The sequence below is a fragment of the Plectropomus leopardus genome, chromosome 22, assembly GCF_008729295.1.
Source record: "Plectropomus leopardus isolate mb chromosome 22, YSFRI_Pleo_2.0, whole genome shotgun sequence".
Classification (NCBI taxonomy): domain Eukaryota; kingdom Metazoa; phylum Chordata; class Actinopteri; order Perciformes; family Serranidae; genus Plectropomus; species Plectropomus leopardus.
The window spans coordinates 9,983,356-10,007,463 of NC_056484.1; the positions used below are offsets into that span (position 1 = coordinate 9,983,356).

The 24,108-nt window shown below is 40.6% G+C and overlaps 1 protein-coding gene across 1 annotated transcript in view; it reads left to right on the plus strand.

Moving 5' to 3' along the window:
- plxna4 (plexin A4) overlaps positions 1-24,108 on the plus strand; it is a 304,616-nt gene that overhangs the window by 167,101 nt on the left and 113,407 nt on the right. The window contains exons 4-5 of the mRNA XM_042511045.1: positions 5,040-5,168; positions 20,843-20,943. Coding sequence (XP_042366979.1) covers positions 5,040-5,168; positions 20,843-20,943 — 230 coding nt within the window. The remainder of the gene's footprint in view (positions 1-5,039; positions 5,169-20,842; positions 20,944-24,108) is intronic.

Below are 24,108 nucleotides of genomic sequence, written 5' to 3' on the forward strand. Positions count from 1 at the left end.
GTCATTTTAAATATAATTCATGAGTATTATAGCTGAGTGTTTGAGTTTTTGTCACATACACATTTTTACTGCAGAAGCCACTGTCTTTTTTCTGTCATCAGTAATGGTGTTGGTGTAGTTGTCTCTCACAGCCACTAGGGGGATACAGTTGATAGCCATGGTAGTCGTTTTATGGAGGAATAGGATTTTCTCCTTATAATCTGAGGTATAACGTGGATTTCTCCCACAGATGCACACACGCAGAGCCATCGAAAGAGCTGTTTACTACACACATTTTGCAGGGCTGTGGACGTGTGCTCTGTGAGTCAAAAGCACCAGTAACTCTCACCCCAGAGTACCCGAAATTACCATATGAGTAGCTCCAGCCAGACAGCCTGTGTGTGTGCGCGTGTGTGACTGTGTGTGAAAAAGAAAAAAAAACAGAGTGAAATGCCAATGTTTTTATACACGCAACAGCTCGTGTGAACACAATACTAATTTGAATGTGTGCATTAACGTGTGGGCCCAATGCATCTCTCACCTTCCCGCCACTCACAGGCGAAATGAAGTCTGTCTGGCAGTGAATGTCTATTGTGTCGTGCTAATGTGATAGCAGAGATTAGCATTGTAATCCATTTAGCATAGAGCAGCTAATCCACTTTATTACTGTTGAAAAGGAATCAGATAATATTGGCTAGCACCACTGTAGCTGCCTTAATGATTTTAAGCTGATGAAAAATTACTTTAAGATATATTGATAATTACTGTTGCTGACAATGAAACTAGGATTAGCCGTTTAATAATAATAATAAAAAAAAAAAAACATGATCATTAGCTTTTCATTGAGAGGATAAGGGTTGTGTTTGGTCTGCTTTGAGTAGGCTTTTTTATTTGTCATTTGTCTTTCTTTTCTGGTAATAAAATAAAAAGTAAAAGCACTAGTAGTTTTATTATTATGCTGTTGCTGGTGAATATTTTGATGGAATTTTCCTTTAACCCTTTGAAATGTGGAGTGGCATCACTTCTCTTGTGCTGTGTTTAGACGCCTTTCACAAGTGTTCAAACATTTTAAGCCTGTGCAAATTTGTTTGATTTCTTTTAAAAACATGGGGTAAAAGCAAGTGAGCAACTTGGCAAGAAATGTCCTACAATTTGCAAGAAATTGAGCAAATAATGTCTCACAAGCTAGGGAAACATTTCTAAAACTAACTTTATTTAGAATTAGTAGAATTATTGTATTTAAAATGATTTCAGAGAATTAATTAATTTATTTTGACTTTCCGGTTTGTTTGTTTTTTGTGTTTGTTTTATTACCAATTTCTTGCTAATTTTTGGATGATTTTGCCTTTAGTTGCCTTCTTCACTTTTGGAAGAAATTAAGCCAATTTACTCAGGTTTCAAAGGGGTTAAAGCTCAAAGTTTGATTTCATTAGAGAGGAAGTTTGCTGTGTTTTGAAACCTACAAGCCCAGGGTGACCCTGCTGTGTTTAAAAAAAGTACACTATAAATCTGTTTTTAAATACTGCCATTTATTGAAGAAATAAGTCCACTGCTCTTTGATGTAAATCAGCAGTTTTTCCATATGTGTTCGCCTTCAGTGCCAGTGTGCCTGCGTTGCGTGCTTGCAGACATGCTGTGCACTCCCTTGTGGCTCATTTGTTTTGTTGGTGGTCAGATTGAGGGATAATATACAGGAGCTTCCCCTTGAAGCCCCTCTGCTCCCTGGTGACTGTGGATCTGTCCCAACACAATAAAATTCTATATTCAGCCTTTGCCATTGACTGTCAGCCCTTTAACTCTGCTTGGCAATTGGCTCCACGTTTCTCTCATATGCAGTGGGCGTAAGCTGATACACACACACACATCTTCACATACATTCACATGCTGCGTACAGCGCACATACGCACAGCGCCTCAAATTAACTCACCCGATCAGGCAGTTTAGATAACCCCACCTGCTGAATCTGGCCTCGACTCGCGCAGAAGTTTCTTTCTTCCTACCTCCCTCTTTTCTTCTCTTTCTGTCTCTCTCTCTCTCTCCTATTCGCCTTCTGTTCTTTTCTTTACAACTGACCCAAGCACATACAATGGTTCCCAGTGAAAGTGTGTGAGGCTTTGATACACAGAACTAGAGGTCCTTTGAGATCGAGATCACTACACAAGCCAAGCAGGAGGCAGAGCGAGAGGAGAAGAATGACTGGCAAACAAAGAGCAAGGGAGCGCAGGGTGAAATCAGGGTGAAAGATGGTGCCTGTTTAAAGAATCGCATGTTGTGAAACTGGATATCAGTAGAAGCAGCAGGAGTAGGGCAGGACGTTAACTGCACCCTGCGTACTCAAGTTTCTGTCTTTATTATACAATAGATGATTGTCTGAGCAAAGACAGAGAGATGTTCCTTTGAATTATAGCAGAGCAGTTGATGCTTGTTGATTGGATCATGCTACAGTGTAGGACTGGGCAATTCAATTACAAATTGAGCTGGATTTTAAAAGCAGGAAGTGTTGATGGGCCTGACATTTTCAGCAGCATATTCAAAACATTTTTTAGCTTTTGGTAATGACAAATTCTAAACAAATGCAAAGGAATGTTGCAAATAATTTAAATTTTTATGGTCTGTGTTGCGCCTAGAATTTCAAAAACCCTCAGATTTTCAATCTCAGTTTTCTGTTTTTTTATCAACCTTTCCAAGGATAGGAAATTTGAAAAATGACTCTAAAATCTTAATTACACATTGATCTAAAAACAGCAACATGCATTTTCAGAAAATAGATTAAAATTTTCTAATTTTCTTTTTTAATATAGAAAATACACAACTGTACAACCCCATTCACTGTGGTGCATCCTGCACTGTTGACCATCACTGAAATCACTCTTACTGGCAGTTCAGCTCCATGAGAAGAGAAACAGATGGAGGACAATGAACAAACAGCAAAAGTTGAGAGGGAGTGAAATCAAAACAAACTTGTCATATTAGGTACAATTATTTTTCCGTAGCCATTGAGATCTTTTGCAGAAACTTTTCCTGATGGTTCGTGTTGTTGTTCATTGGCAAGCGGTAACTATGCTCTGTTGGTTCAACATAACAAAGACCAGCTCTGGATTTTAGTGGGCACCGTTTTAATTTACTTAGAACAGTTAATGATTTTTGACCTTAAAAATCGTAATTAATTAACAATTAATCATGAAGTGACTCACCTGTCTGCCCGACCATCTGCCTCCTGTCCAATTATCTCCCGTTTGTGCCTATTACCCATGAACCCTTAAGTGCTGAGGAGCACAAAGAACCACTAAGAGTCATCACAACTTTAACAAGACTTGCTTCACACCTGTCTGCAAGTGTGTGTGTGTGTGTGTGTATTCTACTGGGTGCTGAAAGTTGCTTGGATAGGTATATGTCAAGGCCTTGTGTTAATGGGAAATTACAGCCAGAGGACCAGATTTTGAAAGGATCATTTGGAACACACCCTGCGCGTTGTGTGTGTGTGTGTGTGACGATGTAAGCAGATGTTCGGGCACAACCCAGAACACTTCCATCACACCACCAAGTGTGCACAGGGCTAATTCCATGCACTTTCTGCTGAGTAAACACACCTAGGGGCCCACAAACCACACCTCTTGCCCAGATGCCTAATTACTGTAATCACTTTTTGAATGGCTGGAACTGTGATAGAGAAAGATGAGCTTCTCAGACTCAGCACGGGGAGCCATGATGCATGGGAAAATCCTGAGGCTGTATGTGGTTGAATGGCAATTTTGTCAGAAATAATGTTCAAAAGTACCTTTTTAATGATACCTTAGTCCCTAATTGCACACTTTGTTTTCCTAGACATCACCTCTGTTCCATTGCTAAGTCTTTCCTTGTGGAAAACAACATTTCTCTTTCTCATTTTGCTTCTGTTTTACTCCAGCTGTTCTGTTTTTACATGTTTTATTTTCAGCCCTGTCATTTTATTATTAAGTCGCTGGCTTTTTTTGTATTAGTCTCTACATCTGCAATAGCATTAGTAACACAATGTACTTAAGGACACTTGCTTTACCCCCACAGATGTTTATTATTGTAGCAGCTTCTAAGACAAGGATTTAGTTGTTTTGCAGTTTAGTTGTTAAAATAACTTTGGTATTTCATAAATTAAACTTTCTTTACAGCTGGCTTTGCTTCAGCAAATCTAAATCAAACAAATTTAGCAGTTAAAGTTTTTTATTATGTACTTCATATAAGGTCTGAAAGTTTCTTTAAGAAAATATTATTATTACTATAGTACCTGTGAAACAATGTGAGGGCTACATTGGTCAGAAATTATAAGGTTATACTATGCAGGATTGTTGTGCACTGTTTATAAACTTACTCACCAGCAAAAGTGAAAGTAAAAGCCAACCCCAGTGATGTTAAAAAACTGTTGGTCACTCTTCATTATATAATAATAGAATAGGATGAACTTATAAGAATATATGCATTTAATGACAAATCAGATCTGAGAAGGGCTTGTTACAGCACATACATGGACAAAGACACCAAAAACTTGTAACCGAAGAATCATTCAGCCTTACGCAGCACATTTCACACATCATACAGATGTGTCTATCATTGTAGTCCAAACATCTTCAAGGTTTCGCTCTTGCAGTATCTTAACTCTCAGGCACCCTGGAGTCAGTGAAGGACTCTGAGGTCTGCAACAACATCTAAACCATTGACATGCGTGAATCATACATATATACACACAATTACATTTAAATACTTTTATATGAATATTTTTCTATGACCACGCAGATTCACTGTCATTCAGCATTTCACTTCTCTACATGTTTTTTGGGTGGCTGTGTCTCTAAAATGTGTGCTGCTTATGATCTGGCTCCTGGTCACTACGTTTTTATGAGGCCCTGATCTCACCTGAGCGCTTTGGGGGGTACACACCCATAAATGCACCCATGCATACTGAGAGTAGGTCCTAAGGATGATTGGGGGGGATTACTCCTGTATGAGTGGAAACATTGTTTTTAAGAAAATCCTGTATCTTTAAATACATGAATTGTTAATGTGGTTTTGTGCTTTTTTTTTTGCAGATCCGGGTTGATGGCTCCTCTCGTGCTCAGCAGTATGAGATTGTGCAGGCGGTGGAGAACGGGCCTATCCTCAGAGACATGGCCTTCTCTTCTGATCACCACTACCTCTATGTCATGTCTGAGACCCAGGTCAGACTCACACACACACAGACACACACAAACACACTCATCAAAAGCCCCCTCCCTGCTGAGTCAATATCATAACCACTGGCATTTATCATTTTCTTATGTCACAGGATACAATAACCTTTGGTGTAGCGTAGAGGATTTCATTACAGCCTGGCTGGAGGAGAGAAAGGGATTAGATAGACTGTTGGATGCTATGACCAAGTCTTTTTATAGACACAGACTGTGAGAGTAGAGTTGGAGTGAATAAATGTGTTGAATTATAGGGAGAGAGGAAAGTGGTCTCAGTCCACTTGTGTGTGTGTTTGTGTGTGTGTGTGTGTGTGTGTGTGTGTGCGCACATACTGATTCACACGTACACACTATCTCTCTTAGTACCTTTGATGACATGGAATGTGGAGCGAAATAGCAGCACTCTGTGTAATGGACGCAGACACAGTGAGACTGTGAACACCTCTATCAGAGGCAAAACCTCTCTGAAATAGCACCAAGTCCATAACACACATACTGTGCTCACGTAAATGCACACACAGTCATGATGCACAGTGTTGGAAATTCACTTTCACTTACACACAAAAAGACACAGCCACGAATATGCACTTATGCTACATGTGATACATATTCAGTAGGTAAGGCAAAGCACATTTATTTGTGTGGCATCTTTCAACAACAAGGTAATTCAAAGTGTACAATATAACATCCGGTATATCTTAACTCATCAAATACCGATTCTTGCGTCAGATACAGACACAAAGAGGCACTTTTTAGCAGTGCGTGGAGATGCATCGGCTGGTGGCATTTAATGACACTTAAGCCAACTACAGTACTTCAAAGAGCAAAAGAGTGGGGGTGGGTGGGTGGGTTTGCAGGTGGATATGTCACACAAACCCTGGACTTTCACCTCAGAGCCCACTGTTTGTGTCCCGTGTGAAACCAGAAGTCAATGTAGTTATTTAAATAACAACATAGTGTGCTGTTATGACTACCTACGCTAGTGACAAATGTCAAGTGACTTATGTGACATACCTCATGTGACATTACATTAATAACAAAAGTTCTTACTTTAAGCCAAACCATGATTTTCTTAACCTAACCACTTACTTTTGTTGCCCAAACCTAAGAAAGTAAACCTGAAAACTAAGTTTTCAAAAGGAGGCCGACTATAGGCAAGGTAGGCAATTGCCAGGGTCCCCAATTTAAAGGTCCCCAACAAGCCATAGATTTGTTATTAAGATATTTATAGATGAAAAATATTAAAATATGTTACTATTCTAACACATTGTATCCTGAAATAAGTTAAGTGAATGTGTGCAGTGTGCATTAGTAATATCTATCTATTATTATTTTAATAGTTTTACCTCAGAAACAAAAGTTTTGAGTTCTTTTTCTTTACTACTGCCAATCCATACATTCTTAGCTAGAGAAAAGTTGAAATGTAAATGAAGATGTCGTTTGTCTGGGGCCCCAAAATAACTAAACCCTCTCCTAAAACACACAATTAAAATAAGAATAAAGTAAAATACACTTTGCGGAGGAGTTAATCCAAATAGGTGTATTAGTCCCTTGCTTTGGCAAACCTAGCACAGTTTTAAAGTAGAGCACGGATATAATTAGTGGAGGTATTTTACCCCGTGGTAACTTCATTAGTGCTATAAGTTAGAGTGGTAAACCCACACAACTTGAGATGCAGCGGTAGTGGCGCTGTTCCTGCAGGCTATCTGCTCGTGTTGGTCTCCAGGGAACTGAAGAAGAGTTTGGTTATAACGTTGGTATATCCAGTATCCAGAAGCAAAAGTGAACTGCTGTTAATGAGCCCTGAAGCCCTGAAGCCCTGCCCCTACTGCTGCAGAGTGCTGCTTGCTTATTAGTTTATTTATACTAAATATATCCAGAGTGCATCAAATATGACACTGCATGTCCTTGGGTCTCAAGTAATACACAACCAAGTGTAAAGTAGAAGGATTGAACGTTTCTTGAGACATGTGAAGGACACTCATGCACACAGATTCCTTTCTTTTTAGTTATAAAATACAGTGGCAAACAGAAAAGTCTTGATTCTTGATTTAATAGTTTTAAGGGCTGAAGTAGCCGAACAGCAAACATGCAGACTTCTTACCATTCAGCACAAGCATTATATTTTCATCAAACACTGTAAAAGGGCCAGTAATCATATCATTTAAGCCAAATCAAGCCACCAGTTGAAGAATTCATGGGGAATTTCCGTGTAGCTGTAAATGTAGCTCCATTTAATGGCCATTATTAATGTGACTGTTAGAAATAATGTTGCAAAAGCTCTAAGTTTAGATAATATGCATATCATCCCCCCCTCTCCCTCCTCTTTGTCTCCTGCCACCCATAATCACAGAGGGCCACTGCTGTTTTGTTGGCAGCGATAGCCCAGTTGCCCCTGTATATTGTCTGCAGCTTCCAGCAGATTATAGACCTCTCTGGCACCATGAAAGTGTCAGTATTTGCTGATGTGTAGTGCAATTTGTTTGTGCCATATGTGTGTGAATGCGAGTGCATTTTAAGAGGCCCAGATTATCCCGATAACACTTTAAATATCAGACAGACAGTGAGTAGAGGGTGCCCTTTTAAATGCTGCTCTCATTGCCTCTCCGGAGGTCTCAGTCGGTCCTTTTGCAGAGAGAGGAAAAGAAAGGGAGGGGAGGGACACCAGTTTAGGGTATTTAGGATGCTGTTTTGTCATAGCATCCAATTACATATTCCTCTTTTACACAAATCTATTAAACAGCAAAGTGATTTTTTTTTTCCTCGTGTGGATTACAGTGCATGTAATTGGGCTTACAAAGATATAACAGAATAACAAATGAATTATTAGGAATACTTAATCTCCATTTCTTCCCATTATGTTTGCTTCCGTTATGTCTCACTATTATCGCCCAACATCGTGTTTCAAATTTAGCATTTTTAATTTGCATGCCAATTAGCTTATATTGAAAAAAGCAACCAAGTGAGTTTTGTTGGCCAATAGTTGTCCCGTGAGTGTGTATTAGGCCTTTTTAGTAATTAGTCTATTAGCCTAGTTAGAGGGCTGACCTCCACTAACTGTTTAGGAGGAACATCTGGGAATTACCATGCGCCCAAATGTAGAAAGCAGTTAATGAACACAACACAAACACATGCTTCTTTACTGTTAAAGGGTTTCAAGAACAAATTAGAGTGAATGAATGCAACTCAAAGAATGTATTTCACCAATTAAACCATTTAATGTTTGTTTACAGATCAAAACATTTATAGATTTGTTTGATATTACATGTATCACCACAGTGTACTGAAGAATTTTTCAGTGACACCTTAAGTGTGATTTGTCGTGCAGATTCAGACGGCTGCCAAACACCGCCGTATTACCTGTCCTGATTTACGGTTAAACACAACACTGTTCCCAAGTGTTTGCAATCACTAAAGGAAATGAGTGCAAATTGCTTCATTTCAAAAGGGGAGAACATGTTACGACAATATTTTGGCATAACAGGTTTGTTCTCACAGCTTTCTCCACATCAAGCTGATTCTTGAAGGTTTTCCCCTGTAAACTGTGAGAAAAATAGTTCCCTGTCATGCTGTTGCCTCGAGTCAAAACAAGCTCTATTGAGTGTCAAAGAGGGTCACAGAATGAGCTGGAAATGAGAAGAAATAAAGATACAAAAGATGATGTGTTTTCCACATTTTCACGACTTCAGAAACAATCTGTTATCTTAACATGCCAGACATTTATTTGATATCGCTCCTGATAGCGATAACACTTTTTTTAAAGAATGACTTCCTGATTACAATATGATAGATAAATGTTTCTTTATGAGTTTCCTCTGTTGGCTTTTCTTTACCTCACAAAGCCAAGTTCAAAGGTCATGTTGTGGTCGCCCGTACATGCAAAAGTTTTGAATAACAGATCTGTGTCCTGGATCAGTGCGGTGGTTCAGAATAACATCTTGCACACACATTCACATTCCAAATTCCCAGTGGTGGCAAACACTTTTAAAGCAGCCTGGGCTGGTCGATAGCAGAAGGAAACCTGCTGTTTCTGGGGCCTGGGACCCAGACTCTCAGAGAGAGTGTGATAGATGGAACAAGGGTGAAATACAGAAAGAGGAAACACATGATGGAAAGAGAGAAGAGGAGGTGGGTTGCCACAACAGGAGGCTGAGAACAGAGTTAGTCGATACAGCTCCCCCCCTGCTGTTTGTAGCCTTGAAACCCTTTTGAAACCCTTTCCCTAAGATTGGTGATGCCAGGCCAAGGAACAGACTGACCTTCTTGGGGTTCTTACTGGTGTGAGAGTCCAATTTAGGATGGCGAGGGTCAGACTCTGATGTTAGAGGAAAGAGGGTGATGAGAGTGTCAGAGAAAGGAAATATTCACCCCCCATTAATGTGAATTTGTGAAGTAACTTTGTTTTTCTCGCATGATATGGATCTGGTGAACAAGGAATCCAAACACAGTGAAAATTCTCGATGAACTGAACTACCGCATAACTATATCAAAATGCCTGTTTACAAACTCACACAGAACTTGCAATATAACTGATATGTTTATTCAGTCGTATGCTCAGTACTTATTGCACAGCCCTTTCCAACAGTGAACTGAACTGAAAGTGAAACTTATCTTTGTTCTCTTCAAAGCCAGACTCGACAAAACTCTTAATTTTACCTTGCTGAACATGGGAACTGCCAGTCTACCACTGCCTCAAGCAGTTCCTTTTTTAGTGGTTTTGTGTGACTTGTGTGTTTTAAACGATTAGTTTGGATTCACAAAAGTCACACAATAACACAAGCAAACTTTCAACAAAGGCAACGGTAGACTGGCATGTTCGGCGAGGTAAAATTACTGTTTTTGTCAATGGAGTCTGGCTTTGAAGAGCACATATAAGTTTCACTTTAAATTCAGGAGTTGGAGTTTGTGAACAGATGTTTTGGTAGTTTTGCTGTTGTTTAAGGAGGACCCCTATGACTGTAGCTGCGACAGGTTCAGTTCTAACCACGACCTTTTGCTGCTTGTCATCCATTCTCTCTCTTTCTTTCACATTAAAAGCTTTCCTATCAAATAAAGGCAAAGAGCTCAAAAAACTAAATCTAGATCTAAATCTAAATAAAGGAATTTTTTTTTTTAATTTTTTGTCCATTCAGTGGAGGCATGCAAAAAAAAGCTTTCTTTTCAAATCCAAAGTCACACAGAGTGGGTAATAGATACACAAATTGTCATTTGGGGTGAAATTATCCTTTTAAGAATATTGCAGATTGCAAAACATTGTGCTGATTTGTGCATTTCTTGTGAGACTTTGAGTCTCTGCTAGACGTGAAGTTGAACTACATGTATGGGGTAAAGCAACTACAGAGACCATGTGGAGACCATAATAACTGAGATCGATCAACTTGAGTTTCTCATTTCTCTGATTCCAGCATTTGAGAGTGAAGAAAACTTGAACAAACTTGAGAAAAGTCAGTAATCTTCTACTTTTCATTAATGGTAAACAAATGCAAACCATGTCTTCGCAGCAATCATCGCTCTTTATCGCAAAGTGAATTTAAGAGAGTAAATATGATTACTTTGGCTATATATAGGTTTTTCCAGCTCAGTCATTTTCTTTATCTCGACAAATTTGTATTTTGTGATGAGCCAAACTTGGTATCATCGCTTTCTATGTAAACACAATTACCTTGCAGACTGACGGAAACAGCCTGATATTTTTTGTCACATCAATGTGGTGTTGTGTTCATGCTACAATAAACTATAAATATAGGCAAATGAAAATGTGTAAGAGTTACTGGAGCACCTTGACAGAGAGGTTTAAACCCAGCTTCAGGCAGGGGACATCATGCTGAGAGTCACACTGTACCCCTGCTTGTCTGTGTCACATTATACACTCATTAGGAGAAGAAAGCTAACCTAACACACATACCCATGCAGCATCCTTCTGTACGGCATAAAATGCTCTCTCAGTATTTTTCTCATCCTTCATTTAATTTCTCTTCCATTGCGGTCTCTTTTTTCTTCCCTTCCTCCATCCTGCGACTGTGTCCTCTTTGTTAGATTTGTTTTTCTTCCAGGATTATAGATTTTTGCTCCTACAACCCCTATTCATTTCTAAAGGGATTTGTAAAGCGAATGAGGATTCAGCCTTTTGTGTTCCTTGTTCCTCTTTCTTCATCTCCTCTCTCTCCATCTTTATTCCATTTCTAACCCTCTCTCACTACCCTTTGTCATTTTTACTACGCGCCATTCCCTCATCCTCCATTTTTGTCACCATTCCTCACTAGCAGAGTAATCTGTCATCCGTACTCTCTCATTAATCCAGTGATTGGCTGTCCTCTAATTGGATCTTTCTCTCTGTACCTCTCGTTCATACAGACACACACACACACGAGTCGTCTTATTAGTGGGTTAAATAGATGTTCTGGTATAAAGGGGACAGTCAGATTATAGAATGGGCTGTGATTATGGATGTTGGGTTGGTGTTTGAGTGACAGGGGCAGGTCAGTCCCACTGTTAATATGAGCTGCTGCTGTTCTATGTTACTGTGCTGTGTTAACACTGGTTTCATCTGTCAGCCACAACGAGGGTGTCTGGGTAGAATGAATGAGGTGCTGTCGGTGGAAGTTGGGGGTTCATTTCACCATGAGTTCAGTATGGAAATTAAAAGTACAAATCACACACTAACAAAGCGTCCGTTTTTTTTAATGGGAGCAATAAACCTTTTGCAGAGGGAGGGAAAAAAAACCTCCCCTGAAGTGATGAACAGTTATTGAAATCAGCAGTGGAAGGGGAAGTTAGCACAAAGGTTATTGCATGAGGTGGAGAATATGAACAGCTAATGGTACCAACAATAGTAAACATCAACAGAAAAGGACCTTGATTAATTGATTAACAAAAATTTAACTTTAACTTTTGGATTACCTAAATTAAGATGCAACAATAATGCATAATGATTTCATCTGTTACTTAAAGGGGCAGTTGAAATCAAAAATATGTTTTTTCCCTCTTATCTATAGTGCTTTTCATTTATCTAAATTGTTGTGTGAGTTGCAGAGCGTTGTAGATATCGGCTGTAGACATGGCGAGCACCATAAACCAACATCTGTGCCATCTTATTCCTTACATCTGAGTGATGGCGGATATCTCTACAGCCTATATCTCCAACACTCAACAACACCAAAAATAACAAAGACTGATGAATAGCACTATAGGGAAGGGAAAAAATTGTGTTTTTGTATTTGAGATGAACTGTCCCTTATACTCTTATGGGATAAGTGGTATAAATCTCCAAATTAACTGGATACATGTGTGTAGTTACATTTAGTCCTTTAAACTTACCAGAAGTGAGTTTACACTTAAATGCACATAACCTTAAATTAGCATTTCTAACTGAATACAGAGCATGTTGAAATCTACAATGGCACACCTTCTATACGAGTGTACGTGCAGTCAAATGGCACTTAACCAACTCCTGTTTGGAGCAGATTATGATGAATTTGAATGAATATGATTTTGAAAGCAGAGTACATTACTCAGCGGTTGGCGTTGTTGTGACTTGACATGGGTTCAGGGCATTTGGTAGCAGTTCAAGCTGTTTTTGTTACTTCTTAGTCATTCATCCATCCTAGTGTTCCCATAGTCATACCATTACCCTGCAGCAAACTAGCAAAACGCATGAACTCATCCTGCCAGCAACTGTGCAGTCAGTCAGTGGTTAGATTTTGTCAAATATGTTCCTACATGGTTTTCTTGCTTAAGATTTTTTTCCCAACACATGCCAGGATTTTTACATTCAGCATATAAACTGTTGCTCGAAAGTGCTGCGACTGCCACACTCATGCTGCTAAATTATTGATATTCAGTGTAGCAAATGCAGATCTGTACGTGTGAATTATTGAAAATGTGTACTATACTGGGGTGAGATCGTTCAAAGTCAAATGCTTTTTTTCCCCCAGTTTTGAACCCCTCAAGGGAAATCCGACAAGCTAATTTGTGGAAGTATCGCATCTTCGCATCTCATCAAAGACGTTAATACAAGCGTCCTTTAATTTCTATCAGCGGGAAACTTTTTAACCACATCTCTTACAGTGTGGCTGCTTCACCCCTCTAGTGTGTGGCTGTGAGTTATGAAGGTGTTTAGATGTGCATATTATGTTGTGTCCCAGTTTAGCTGCAGGCTGCTGTGGTCTAACAAGGCAAGTGAACAGAGCTGATGTGCTGCAGCCATCGCTGCCTGACACACTTCTGAAAAATGTCAACGAAGTGGGGCAGGCAAGGTTGGAGAGAACTCTCAGCTCACTCAAAGTCCCTTCTGAAGTATTACCTCTGTCTTCTCTCTCTGTTTCTCTCCTGCTGTTTCTCAGCGTATTTCTGAGTCGTGTGTGTTCTTCTCTCTTTGCCTGTTGCAGATCGTTAGGAAGCTATAAGCCCTATTATATTTTATAGACACTTTATAAAATTTGTCATCCATGTGAGTCATCATCGGCCTCTTCTTTCACTGTCTTGGCTGCTGGAAACAGTCCAAACTGTGCACTCTGTCTGCGTAAAACAGACCTTATTTTTACCCAGGCTATGCCCCAGGGCAAGATGAGGCAGCCTGCTCAAAATTAGTCTGTGTGTGTGTGTGTGTGTGTGTGTGTGTGTGTGTGTGTGTGTGTGTGTGTGTGTGTGTGTGTGGCAACACTTCTAGCACCTGCCAACAGGAGAAATGGCATTCCAGACTAAATGCAAATCTGTTTGTGCACCGAAGGGTCAAACCTTACCCCACACCTTAAATGCACTTTGACATCCATCATGTTTTCGGCATGCTTCCAGCACTTAGGACTGACAGTGTAATGGGGCAACATTAGCATGATTAGGGCAAGTTCTGCTGTATAAATTTGTTGTTCCTGAGTTTCAGCTTTTTGTTTTATTATTTTGTAGACACACCGAAGATGACAGTTGGTAAAAATATAGCAGAGCAGGAAGCTCTAATCTGTGATATGTTATTAGTAAACTTCACTTAAGCTTGTTTAACTACCTTTTTTGTGTACGGGAGGTCTTACCCTCTTTGGAATGGAAAGATAAGTGAAAATGATTGATTGTATCCAAGTCGTTTATCATGCGCTGACAATCCTGACAGCGCAATGGATGGCTTTCTCATTTGACCTCCGAGAACCTCGAATGAAAACAATATTGCGCTTGCAGCCAGCGGCCCGCTCTGTTAACTGAGTTTATGATATGATACCGTTGGTTGGTGGTTGACGGATTGAGTGGTGCGTCAGCTGTGACGAGGCAGCGGGTCGTTGATGTGTCCCTCGCTTCATTTGACTCCCACGTCAATCTGTCCTCCATCCAGCTGGAGAGGGGAGAGGTGGGGACATGAGAGGACAAGGAAGAGAGAAGGAGGCACCAGTAAATGAATGAAGGAATGAATGACAGAATGAGAAGATAGGCAGTGATGGAGAAGAGAATCAGAAGTAGACCAGGAAATGAGAGGTGAAGTTACAACGTGTAATAAATAAACACTGATATTGCCCTGGACAAAGGGAGTATGTGTACTGTATATTTTCCAGGGGCACTAAAAGAGCATGCTGATGGAAATATGGAGGTCAGAAGTTATTACTTTGATCCACTGACATGTATATGCAGGGTTCATATGGTCATTGGAAACCTCTAAAGGTCATGGAATTTGTAAAATCCTTTAAAGTTTTGGAAAAAGTTATGGATTTCTGTGTGTGTGTGTGTGTGTGTGTGTGCGTGTGTGTGTGTAATGACAGTACTCGCTACAGTCATCTTTCATAGATAACCTTCCATTAATATTGAGTGTTGGCAAAAAAATGTTGCACATTGCTAATCTGTTGTTGGCGCCGTTAACTTGTTTACTATATTACACAAATGACGCTGTCACACTGAACGTGCCTCTGAGCTACGTTCAAAGTTTAAAACGTTATATGAAAAAAAACAAAACACGAGTAGTGAAATATTTGTATGGAACTGCCAAATGTGATTCAACTTGCATAAATCGGGTACAGCCCTAAATTCTTATGTAAATTTGAGGGAACTCTAATATGATTTCATTTTATCAAATTCCATGATTTTTGCCAGTTTGCTTGCAGTCATCTGCATAACTTGATATTCAGTCAGAGTCAGCTACTGTCGTGAGCACCAGTTTATCTTTGACACACGCACACAACATTGCTAACTTACAGGGTGTTATTAAAAATGACCAAATAACACAAAATTACACACATTTAACCAATTCTTTTTTATTCATTTCTGTTCCCCGGCCGATAGTAATGATGCACCGCCAGCATTGTGCCGTACTAATGAACAAACTCACACCAGGGAAGGAGAAAAAGACAAAGCCGGCCTGGGGGGGGAGAAGAGCAAAGATAAGAGAAGTTCAGTGTGCCCTACAGGCTGTGAGGCAGGATCGGGCTATCACTTTAATTTCCCTCTCTGTTCATTTGGAGTGGTGGAGTTTGGCTGCAGGTGGAATCCCTGTTTAATTACAAGTGGAGGGGGCAGGAAAAGAGTGGGATAAAGAGAGGAACAGGGATGAGGCAGAAGAATTAGTTAATAATAAAATTCTCTGCAGATTTATTAAATGATCACTTTCCAACTGCAGGTTGACTCGAAGGCCGCTGGCGTTATGTAAGAAGGAGGGGAGTCGGAGAAAAGAGGGAGAGAGGGAAGAAAAACAAAGTAGAGCTTTATCATCTCCTCGGAGTAATGATGAAGATCTTTAAGTGTAAAATCTGAATACATTAAAGCAACGACTTTCCCTCCTCTTTCCCGTCTTCCACAGATACAATAGATACACTTACTGTATATCTACTATATGTATAATTTGATGCCGTTGTGCCGACACAGTAAATGATCAAGCACGTCTTCATCTCTCTCCCTACACATTAAGGCATCAAGTACTTCTGTGATCTTTGCCTTTTTTTTCTTGAGTGTGATTATATTCAGTGACTTCCATTTCTTCCTATTGTGAAAGGAGGGAGAGTGCAGGGTGTAATGGCTGTCATTTGCTCACCTGAAACAGGAGGGAATTATAAATGCCATGCACCCCGTCCTTTGTATTTATCCCCGCTGATATGATAGCCCCACCATAGTGGAGAGACGGCGAGCTGTAATGGTCGCCTCTCTGGCAAAGCCCATGAAGAAGATTGCATGAAATGAATGTGCTATCGAGATGAGAGAGACAAGGGGTGCATTGGGTCGTTTAGCCACCAAATCCCTCAATTTTTTTCTGATAAAAGAGGGGACAAAAAGTGTTGCCCGCTCGAGTGTGTGTGTGTGTGTGTGTCAGATAGAGAACGTAGGCTTTGGAGAGATGATGAATGTGTGATCTTACACACCTCAGAGCATCTGAGTGACAGAGAAAGACAGACAGACAGAGGGAGAATGAATGATATCAGGATCCGTGCTCTGGAACAGAGGGTTCACATTGGCACCCATCGCTCCTGCTGGCGTCTGAATGTGTGTTTGTCTTTGTACGTGTGTGTGTGTTTTATCTGTTGAGAAAACCATTTCCCCCCCAGATGCAGGCATCTGAGGCCTCGATAGGCATCAGGAGGTCCCTTCCATTCTACAAAGTCTAAATCCGTGTGTGTTTTTGTATACGTGTGTACACGTGGGCGGTGTGTGTATGGGCATATCTGCCACCGATGAAGTGTTAAATTATAAAGCGTTGAGATATGGTGGCATTGTTTGCTACAGTTCTGTGTGGGTGCTTAGCTTTTATGGCAGATCACGAGGTGACAAACCACTCGACGCGGCGACATGGCTACGTAGATTACATAAATGGTCACACACACACACACACACACAGGGAGATTGCGGTTTCATACACTCTTGTGATAAGGCTTTTGGCAGCTGAAATCCCTCCATAGGCTAACACAATGGCCTTTCCCTTCAGCAACTACCAGGTTATTTTGCTGGCAGTGGGCTGAGGCAGCGGAGGAGCAGGCTCACTGGAGAGTGACAGGAAGGGAGGGAATCTATCATGTGAGATGCAACGAGGATCGGTGTCGAGTTTGATGCACACACTTGCACTATCTCTCCGATTCCATCTCAAACTCATTCCCTTTATCTACCTAATGCAAATACGCCTCTACACAGTAGGGAGGGCAAAACATACCAGCCCTTTTTTTTCTTTTCTCCCCCCCAAAAGCACACGCACATGCTTAACACACAAGGACTCACTTTCATTGTTTTTAATCTCCACTAGCATGCAGGATTCCTCTTGACTTTGACAAGGAGATACGCCTCCCTCTGAATCCACTATGCTGTGTGCAAATCTGTGTCAGTGTGTGTGTGCATGTCTGTCTGCTATTTATAGTACTTGTGGAGATACACAGAAGTGACATAAATGCAGAGAACGAGGGAGAGAGTGATGTATGTTTTTAGAGTATCTCCAGTGTGTCAGTGTCTGACTTCATTGACAGTATATGTCTTTGCATCTGTGCGCACACGTGCTGAAATACGACTTCCACTGTGAGTGTGCGCAAAATTGTAGCACTGACTGTTTTTATTTGAGAGCGAGAGAAAGAGAGGCTGTCAGGCAGGATGTGCTGTGTGATAGTCGGCGCGTCCAACAGAGAGAAGCGCCGCCAGTGCCAGGCTGCGCTGTAGAGATTCCACTAAGCACAGGCGTTTCTGATCTCTTGTTACATTCAGTCATGCCCTACATTGGATGGTATAATTATGGTCCTTTTCATACCCTCAAATATGGAATTTAGTCAGTAAAATGTGCTGCGGAGACATGTATAATTGCATCACTTATATCCGGAGGTATAAAGAGAGACCAGTATCCAAAAGAATTTGATCCTCAGCACCTATTGGAGGCGGTGCACTAAAGCTGTGAGGTGATTTGAAAATTACCTACATTACCACAGCGTTCCAAATTGCATAGTTTTTCTTTTTAAAGGTCCAGTGTGAAAGATTCAGGGGGATATATTAGCAGAAATGGAATATGATATCATGGTTTCTGTAGTGTATAATCACCTAAAAATGCATTACCTCAGAATGAACTGTTTATATTTACATAGAGAGCAAGTCCTCATCCACGCTGTGTGCCATTGTGCACCACCATGTTTCCACAGAAGCCCAGAATGGACAAAACAGACACGCATCATAGTTTGTAGCCACTTTGCAGCGAGCAGTGTCGGGGAAAAAAAACATTTTTTTAACATATCCATGCTTTGATCAGTGTTTTTACCAGTTTCAAGAGCTGGATTCATATCTGAAGAGGAAGAGGCCTCTGCAAATAAGTCTGACTTTCACAGATATTTAAAGCTGTGGACCTGATGGGGTGCCTGGTGGCTCAGTAGCCAGATAGAGCGCCCCGTGAATCGAACTCGCAGCAGCCGCCAGTTTGATTCCAGCCTTGGCCCTTTGCTGCATAGATATGTTATAATCATCTCATAAATGCTTGCCCTTTCATATGTTTTTCTATTGAGAAGCAGTGGCTGCTTAACTGTACAGTACCCGGCGATAGCATAATCATCTGTTGTCTGACTTTTTCATCTGGAAAAAAAAAATGATTCAGAGAGCACTTTTTTGCAATGACCATGAGGAAATATTTGTTCTGCATATGTAGAAATGTGGCAATGAAAGGCAAAATATTTGTCCGCCTTCGTTTGAAACTAACTGAGTTAGTGTGCAGGCACACACAAACAAACAAACAAACAAACACACAGCTTTACTCTCATAATAACCCAATATCAGTCCCACGCTGATGATGTCGTCTCTCTTTCCCGGCTGTCAGCGGTGAGCGACGTGAGTGACAGCGGTCATCCACCAATGACGGCTCATTAATCAAAAGTGCCAGCAACACCTATTGTTGCACCATGCTGTTACCATGGTGACAAGAGGAGGGGACGGCTGAGATCTACCTCAGCTTTGCCCCTTGCGCTCGGTCACTCAAGGCCCATGCCAATCAGTGCCAGTCAATGCCAGTTTGAATTGGTGGGGCTATATATCATAATAGATGGACTGCTCTCCCAAGTGGCCGAGTCGCCCGTATGGAGCCACGGGGGAAAGATGGAAGCTGTCAGGCAGTTTCATTTTCATGAAAATTAGTATAAATACAAAATACTTTCCATATTAGTTTGTTTATTTTTGCAGTTCATGTGTGTTTCGCTCAAGATGGTTTAATTTTGTCTTACTCCTCATGCAATCAAAGCTGCAATGAAGTCTGATAGAGACTATTTACAGCTGTCTTAAACAATTATGGTAATAATGTGGATTAGTGTGATTCATTCATGCACACAATAATTCAGCAACAAGTCGTGTTTTAAGTAAAGGGTGCAACTATCACTGTTCTCCTTACCACCTACACATACAGTATTTGATTGCAATAAATTCATGCCTAATATGTTGATGTTAATATGTTGTTGAGGTTCTTTTATTTATTTCTATTTCACCTTATTTAACAAGATAAGTCAATTAAGAACCAATTCTCATCTATAATGACGACCTGGCCAAGTGACAGCGACAGGAGGCCAGTTGATGTAAGACATTTAAACATAGATACAGTTAGTGCAATAAAATATTATTAAACCATCACAATATACACAGTAAGCTGTGTAAAACAGGTGTATGTACTGCTGGGACCAAGTCACTGTTTTACGATTCACAAGTTTTTGTAATCAAATCCCAAATCAAGTTCCACATTTTTTATTTTTTTGTTGAATGTTGTTTTTTGAAAGTTCTTGTATCTCCATCTATAATTTTTGATCCCCACTTTTGCATACTGGAATTAAGCTTTGTTGATCTTTGGTGTTGAAATCCAAGTTGAGTTGCAATGCTTTTTTGATTTTTCAAGTCGAGCCTAAATTCATAAAATTTGTGTTTCAAGTCTAACTCAAATCCAAGCCATGTGACTGGAGTCTGCATCACGCAAATTTGCTGCAACAAGCAAATTCAAAAACAGGTGCAGTGATCTTAAATAATTGCCTGTAATAAGTTATCAGTGGAGCGTAGCAGAATGAAGGTGTGGAGTTTAAGCATCTTTTGCAATTCTTTCCAGTCACTAGGAGCAGCAAACTGAAATAAGAGGATGGGTTTTGCCAATGATGGTTTTATAAATGAATTAATACCGGTGCATCTTTTGCTTTTGATGTCCGGGTGACATGAGAATACAGCTCCCAATGATGAAGCATTGGTGACACGACAAATGGCATTATGGTTGTGTGAAGTATTACGCCTTATTTCTTGTAGATTAGATGCAGCACTTACAAGGAAACCAGAAATGGACCATTATCCAACGATTCATACTCCCTGAGCACTTTTATTTTCACTCTCTTTTTGAGGTTTTGTGTTAGCTCTAAGCCATTACTGGCGTACATGGAATAAAAATTCATTATGCTCGTCTAACCTACGGAGGGTTTTGTAAGTTGGAAAGTAATTGAAAATAGTATTTTGATGCCCCTAATCCATTCATTCATTATCATAGATTCAACCTTTCTTTCTGTGTCACTCTTTGGAAAACACACACACACACACACTGAAGCAAGCAAGCATGTAGAAATATTCGTATCACATTCAAATTCCTCCCATGACACGCCTCAACACTGCAGCTCTGAGATTCCTTAAAACATTTCACTTCTATTTCACATTCTCTGTCTGTCTTCTGGTAATGTGAACTGTGAATTACTCTCTCCCATGTTTAACCTTTGTTGTGTGGTTCTCTGCAGCTGTCAAGGGTGCCAGTGGAGGCCTGTGGTCAGTACTCAACCTGCAGTGAATGTCTTGGATCAGGAGATCCCCACTGTGGCTGGTGTGTCCTGCACAACATGTAAGTACTACTAGACACAGACACCCATAGAAACGAGGTGGTCAGTACATGTTCGCATGCATGTAAACGCAGCTAACCGGTTGTTTGTTAACATAACCAACAGAAAACTAAATAAAAACAAGACATGCACATCACATTTAAATCTCACCCTCTCCAAACTGATGGCACTTTAAAATATGGTGCTCAAGTTCACTGAGTAAACAGTGCGCCAGAACAAAAGGAAAGGCCTGTTATATTTAACGTAATTTTGCATATTTTTCTTAAATTGATAGCCCGGCACCCATTAACTGGTTTGTCACCAGTTAAAGGGTGCTGGGCTATCGATAACAAAAATAGCCAAAAGTGACATCCCTAGTACAAACACACATCAGTCTCCCTTTGTCCCTTTCATTTTTGGGGCATGACAGCACTATTTTGCCACTCCCCCATTAATTCACACAATCTTGAGCACACTAACCAGACAGTTTTGGGGGGGGGTCGCTGTGTTTGGGTTGTTAGCCCCCCTCTACCTCCATGACGCCTGGGCCCATGCCCAGCACTCTATCCCTTGCAGCACTTGAGCATTCAGGGACTCCTCCAGCCAACCCAGGCCAAGTCTCAGATTGCTTTCCTGGGGCTCGGCCTTGTGCCAGCGGCCCCCTTAGATCCATTACCAAACCTACCCACTGGCATTGTTTACCAGCCCTGAAACCAGAGCCTGGTGAGAGCACAGACACTGGCGGGCACTGCCAGGGCTCTAATGGGCACCGCTCCAAACTTCAGGAGTTGACATGAGGAGTGTGATAGCTTCTGTTATTGTGACTGAGCTGGAAACTGTTGAATGAGATCTGCATTTTTTTCTCTTTACCTTTAAGCTTGTTGGTCTGTCTGTCATTCTCTCTTTCAGTGACACACGCACACACACACACAAATTCACACACATCCCAGCTGCTGTCAAATCCGTGTCCCTCCAGATTGGAGTGGGAGATAGTTCTTGCTGGGGGCAGGGAGATTTCCCACTCCACTGTAAATTGAAAATTGGTTTCTTGTGTTGGTGCTAGCCCTTGGGTAGAGTGTGTGTATGTGTGTGTGTGTGTGTGTGTGTGATTGAGGCTGAGTGCATTTAGCACCTTCATCCCTGCTGGCACTGAAGACATGGCAAGGGCAGAGAAGCAGTTTGAGTGTGACAGGAATATACACACTGACAGGACAGAAGGTGGACAGAGGAGAGTGACAGATAGATTGAGAAAATAAGAGATGAATGGAGAGATGACAAAGAGAGAAAAGTAGAGAATAGGCTAGTAAATTCTGAGAAAAAATAATATGAGGATGGTTATCCTGGATATAAACCTCTAAGAGAGAAGAGCTGTGAAAGAGGGGTGAACTGTGATAAAAAGAATAAGTTTGTGTGCAGCAGAGTGAGGGAAGGAGAAATGGAGGATGAATGTGTTTGAGGTCTCCGGGGTAGAAAGTGCATTAGCAGACAGAGGACACACTCTGATGGGTTATGGGTCACCAACCAGCAGTGTTGGAGGAAGTATTCGGTTCTTTTACTTAAGCAAAAGTACTTATACCACACTGTGAAAATACCCTTTTAAAAGTAAAAGTCCTGCACTGAAAATGTTACTTAGGTTAAAAAAAGTGAGTATAATCAGGAAAATGTACTTTAAGTAAAAAAAAATACAAGTACCCAATTCAGAAAAATCAAAATAAATATATACAAAAAATAAAAATAAAAACATTTTAAAAAAGAAAAAGAAAATTACATAAATGTATATCAAAATAGTTGCCAAAGTACCCACTTCAGAAAGATCTTTTTTTTTTTTTTTTTTTTTTGATAAAACTCAAACTTTTTTTTTAAAAGAGGAGGAAAATGGCTTAAGTGTTCATCAAAATAGTTGCCAAATAATTTTCTGTCAGTCAGCCAATTGATTTATCAACTAATCATTTCAGCTGTACTTGTATACGACTGCTGGGTAGTTTAATTTTGAACAGAACATCATATTTTGAACACTCTTCTCATGATTGTTTTATGAAAAAAAAAATGTATGTAAAATATCTGGTAACTTATGCTGTCAGATAAACGTAGTGAAGTATAAAGGACATTAATCCTCTCTGAAATATAGTGGAGTAAAAGTATAAAGTGGCATGAAAAGATAAACTCAAATAAAGTACAAACACCTGACATTTGTACTTAAGTATAGTACTTGAGTAAATGCGCTCATTTACATTCCACCACTGCCCACCAGAGGTGAGTTTCAAAGTCACAAACACACTCAAGCATACATGTGTGATGCATCAGTCCAGATTTTAATGTTTTATCACATTTTTTTGTATTAAACTTCCTCTCTAAACACTCCAAACATTAATCAACCATGGGGTGTATTCTAGCAGATCATTTAATTTAAAAGTCATTTGTCTCGAGATAAAGGAGCAGGATCAATGTAAACAACAAATTAAGGGCTAACAGTGAGCAGCCACCGTGCAGATATTTGCCTCTTGGAATGTGCTCGCAATTTGAATCAAATCTTAAGTGTCTGCGGCTGTATGTGAATATGGTCCGCATGTTTGTTTCTGTGTGTGTGTGCAAACCCATTAACACCCTGGACATCCTCCCAGTCAGAGTAAATGGGCGGCCACAGATTGGCCTGTCACACTTAGCCTGATAGAATCGGTTCACCTCGGCTCACCCCTCTCTTCACTCACAAACACACACAGGCTGCGCGCGCTCACACCTTTTTTGCTGGAGAATTAGTGTCAAGTCGCCAAAACGAGACTAGCACCCAGAGAGAGTGAGAGAAAATAACCAAAATGCCACTTTAGTCGATCTCGGGTGTCTAGGTGTTTCACCATCACAAGGGCAGAAAGGGAGATTACAGGTGTGTTTTGTGTGTGTGGGTGTGTGCACAACACACACGTCCTGTCAGATGGACACACAGTTTTGCCTCTTTTACCCTTCTTGCGCAGACACACAAACACACGTAAAATGCAGTGTGATTGATCGACCGCAGGTTTACCTTTCCTAATGTCCCTCAACCTCATCGCTCTCCGTCCCACAGCTTGTGAATTCTTAACAGGGTCATGGTGTAACTGACGCCCCCCCTGAGCACCGCCTCCACCACAGGGCGGGTAGTACTCTATGCTCCTGCTGTAATCACTCCTGTTAACCTGCTCTTTGCCATTCTT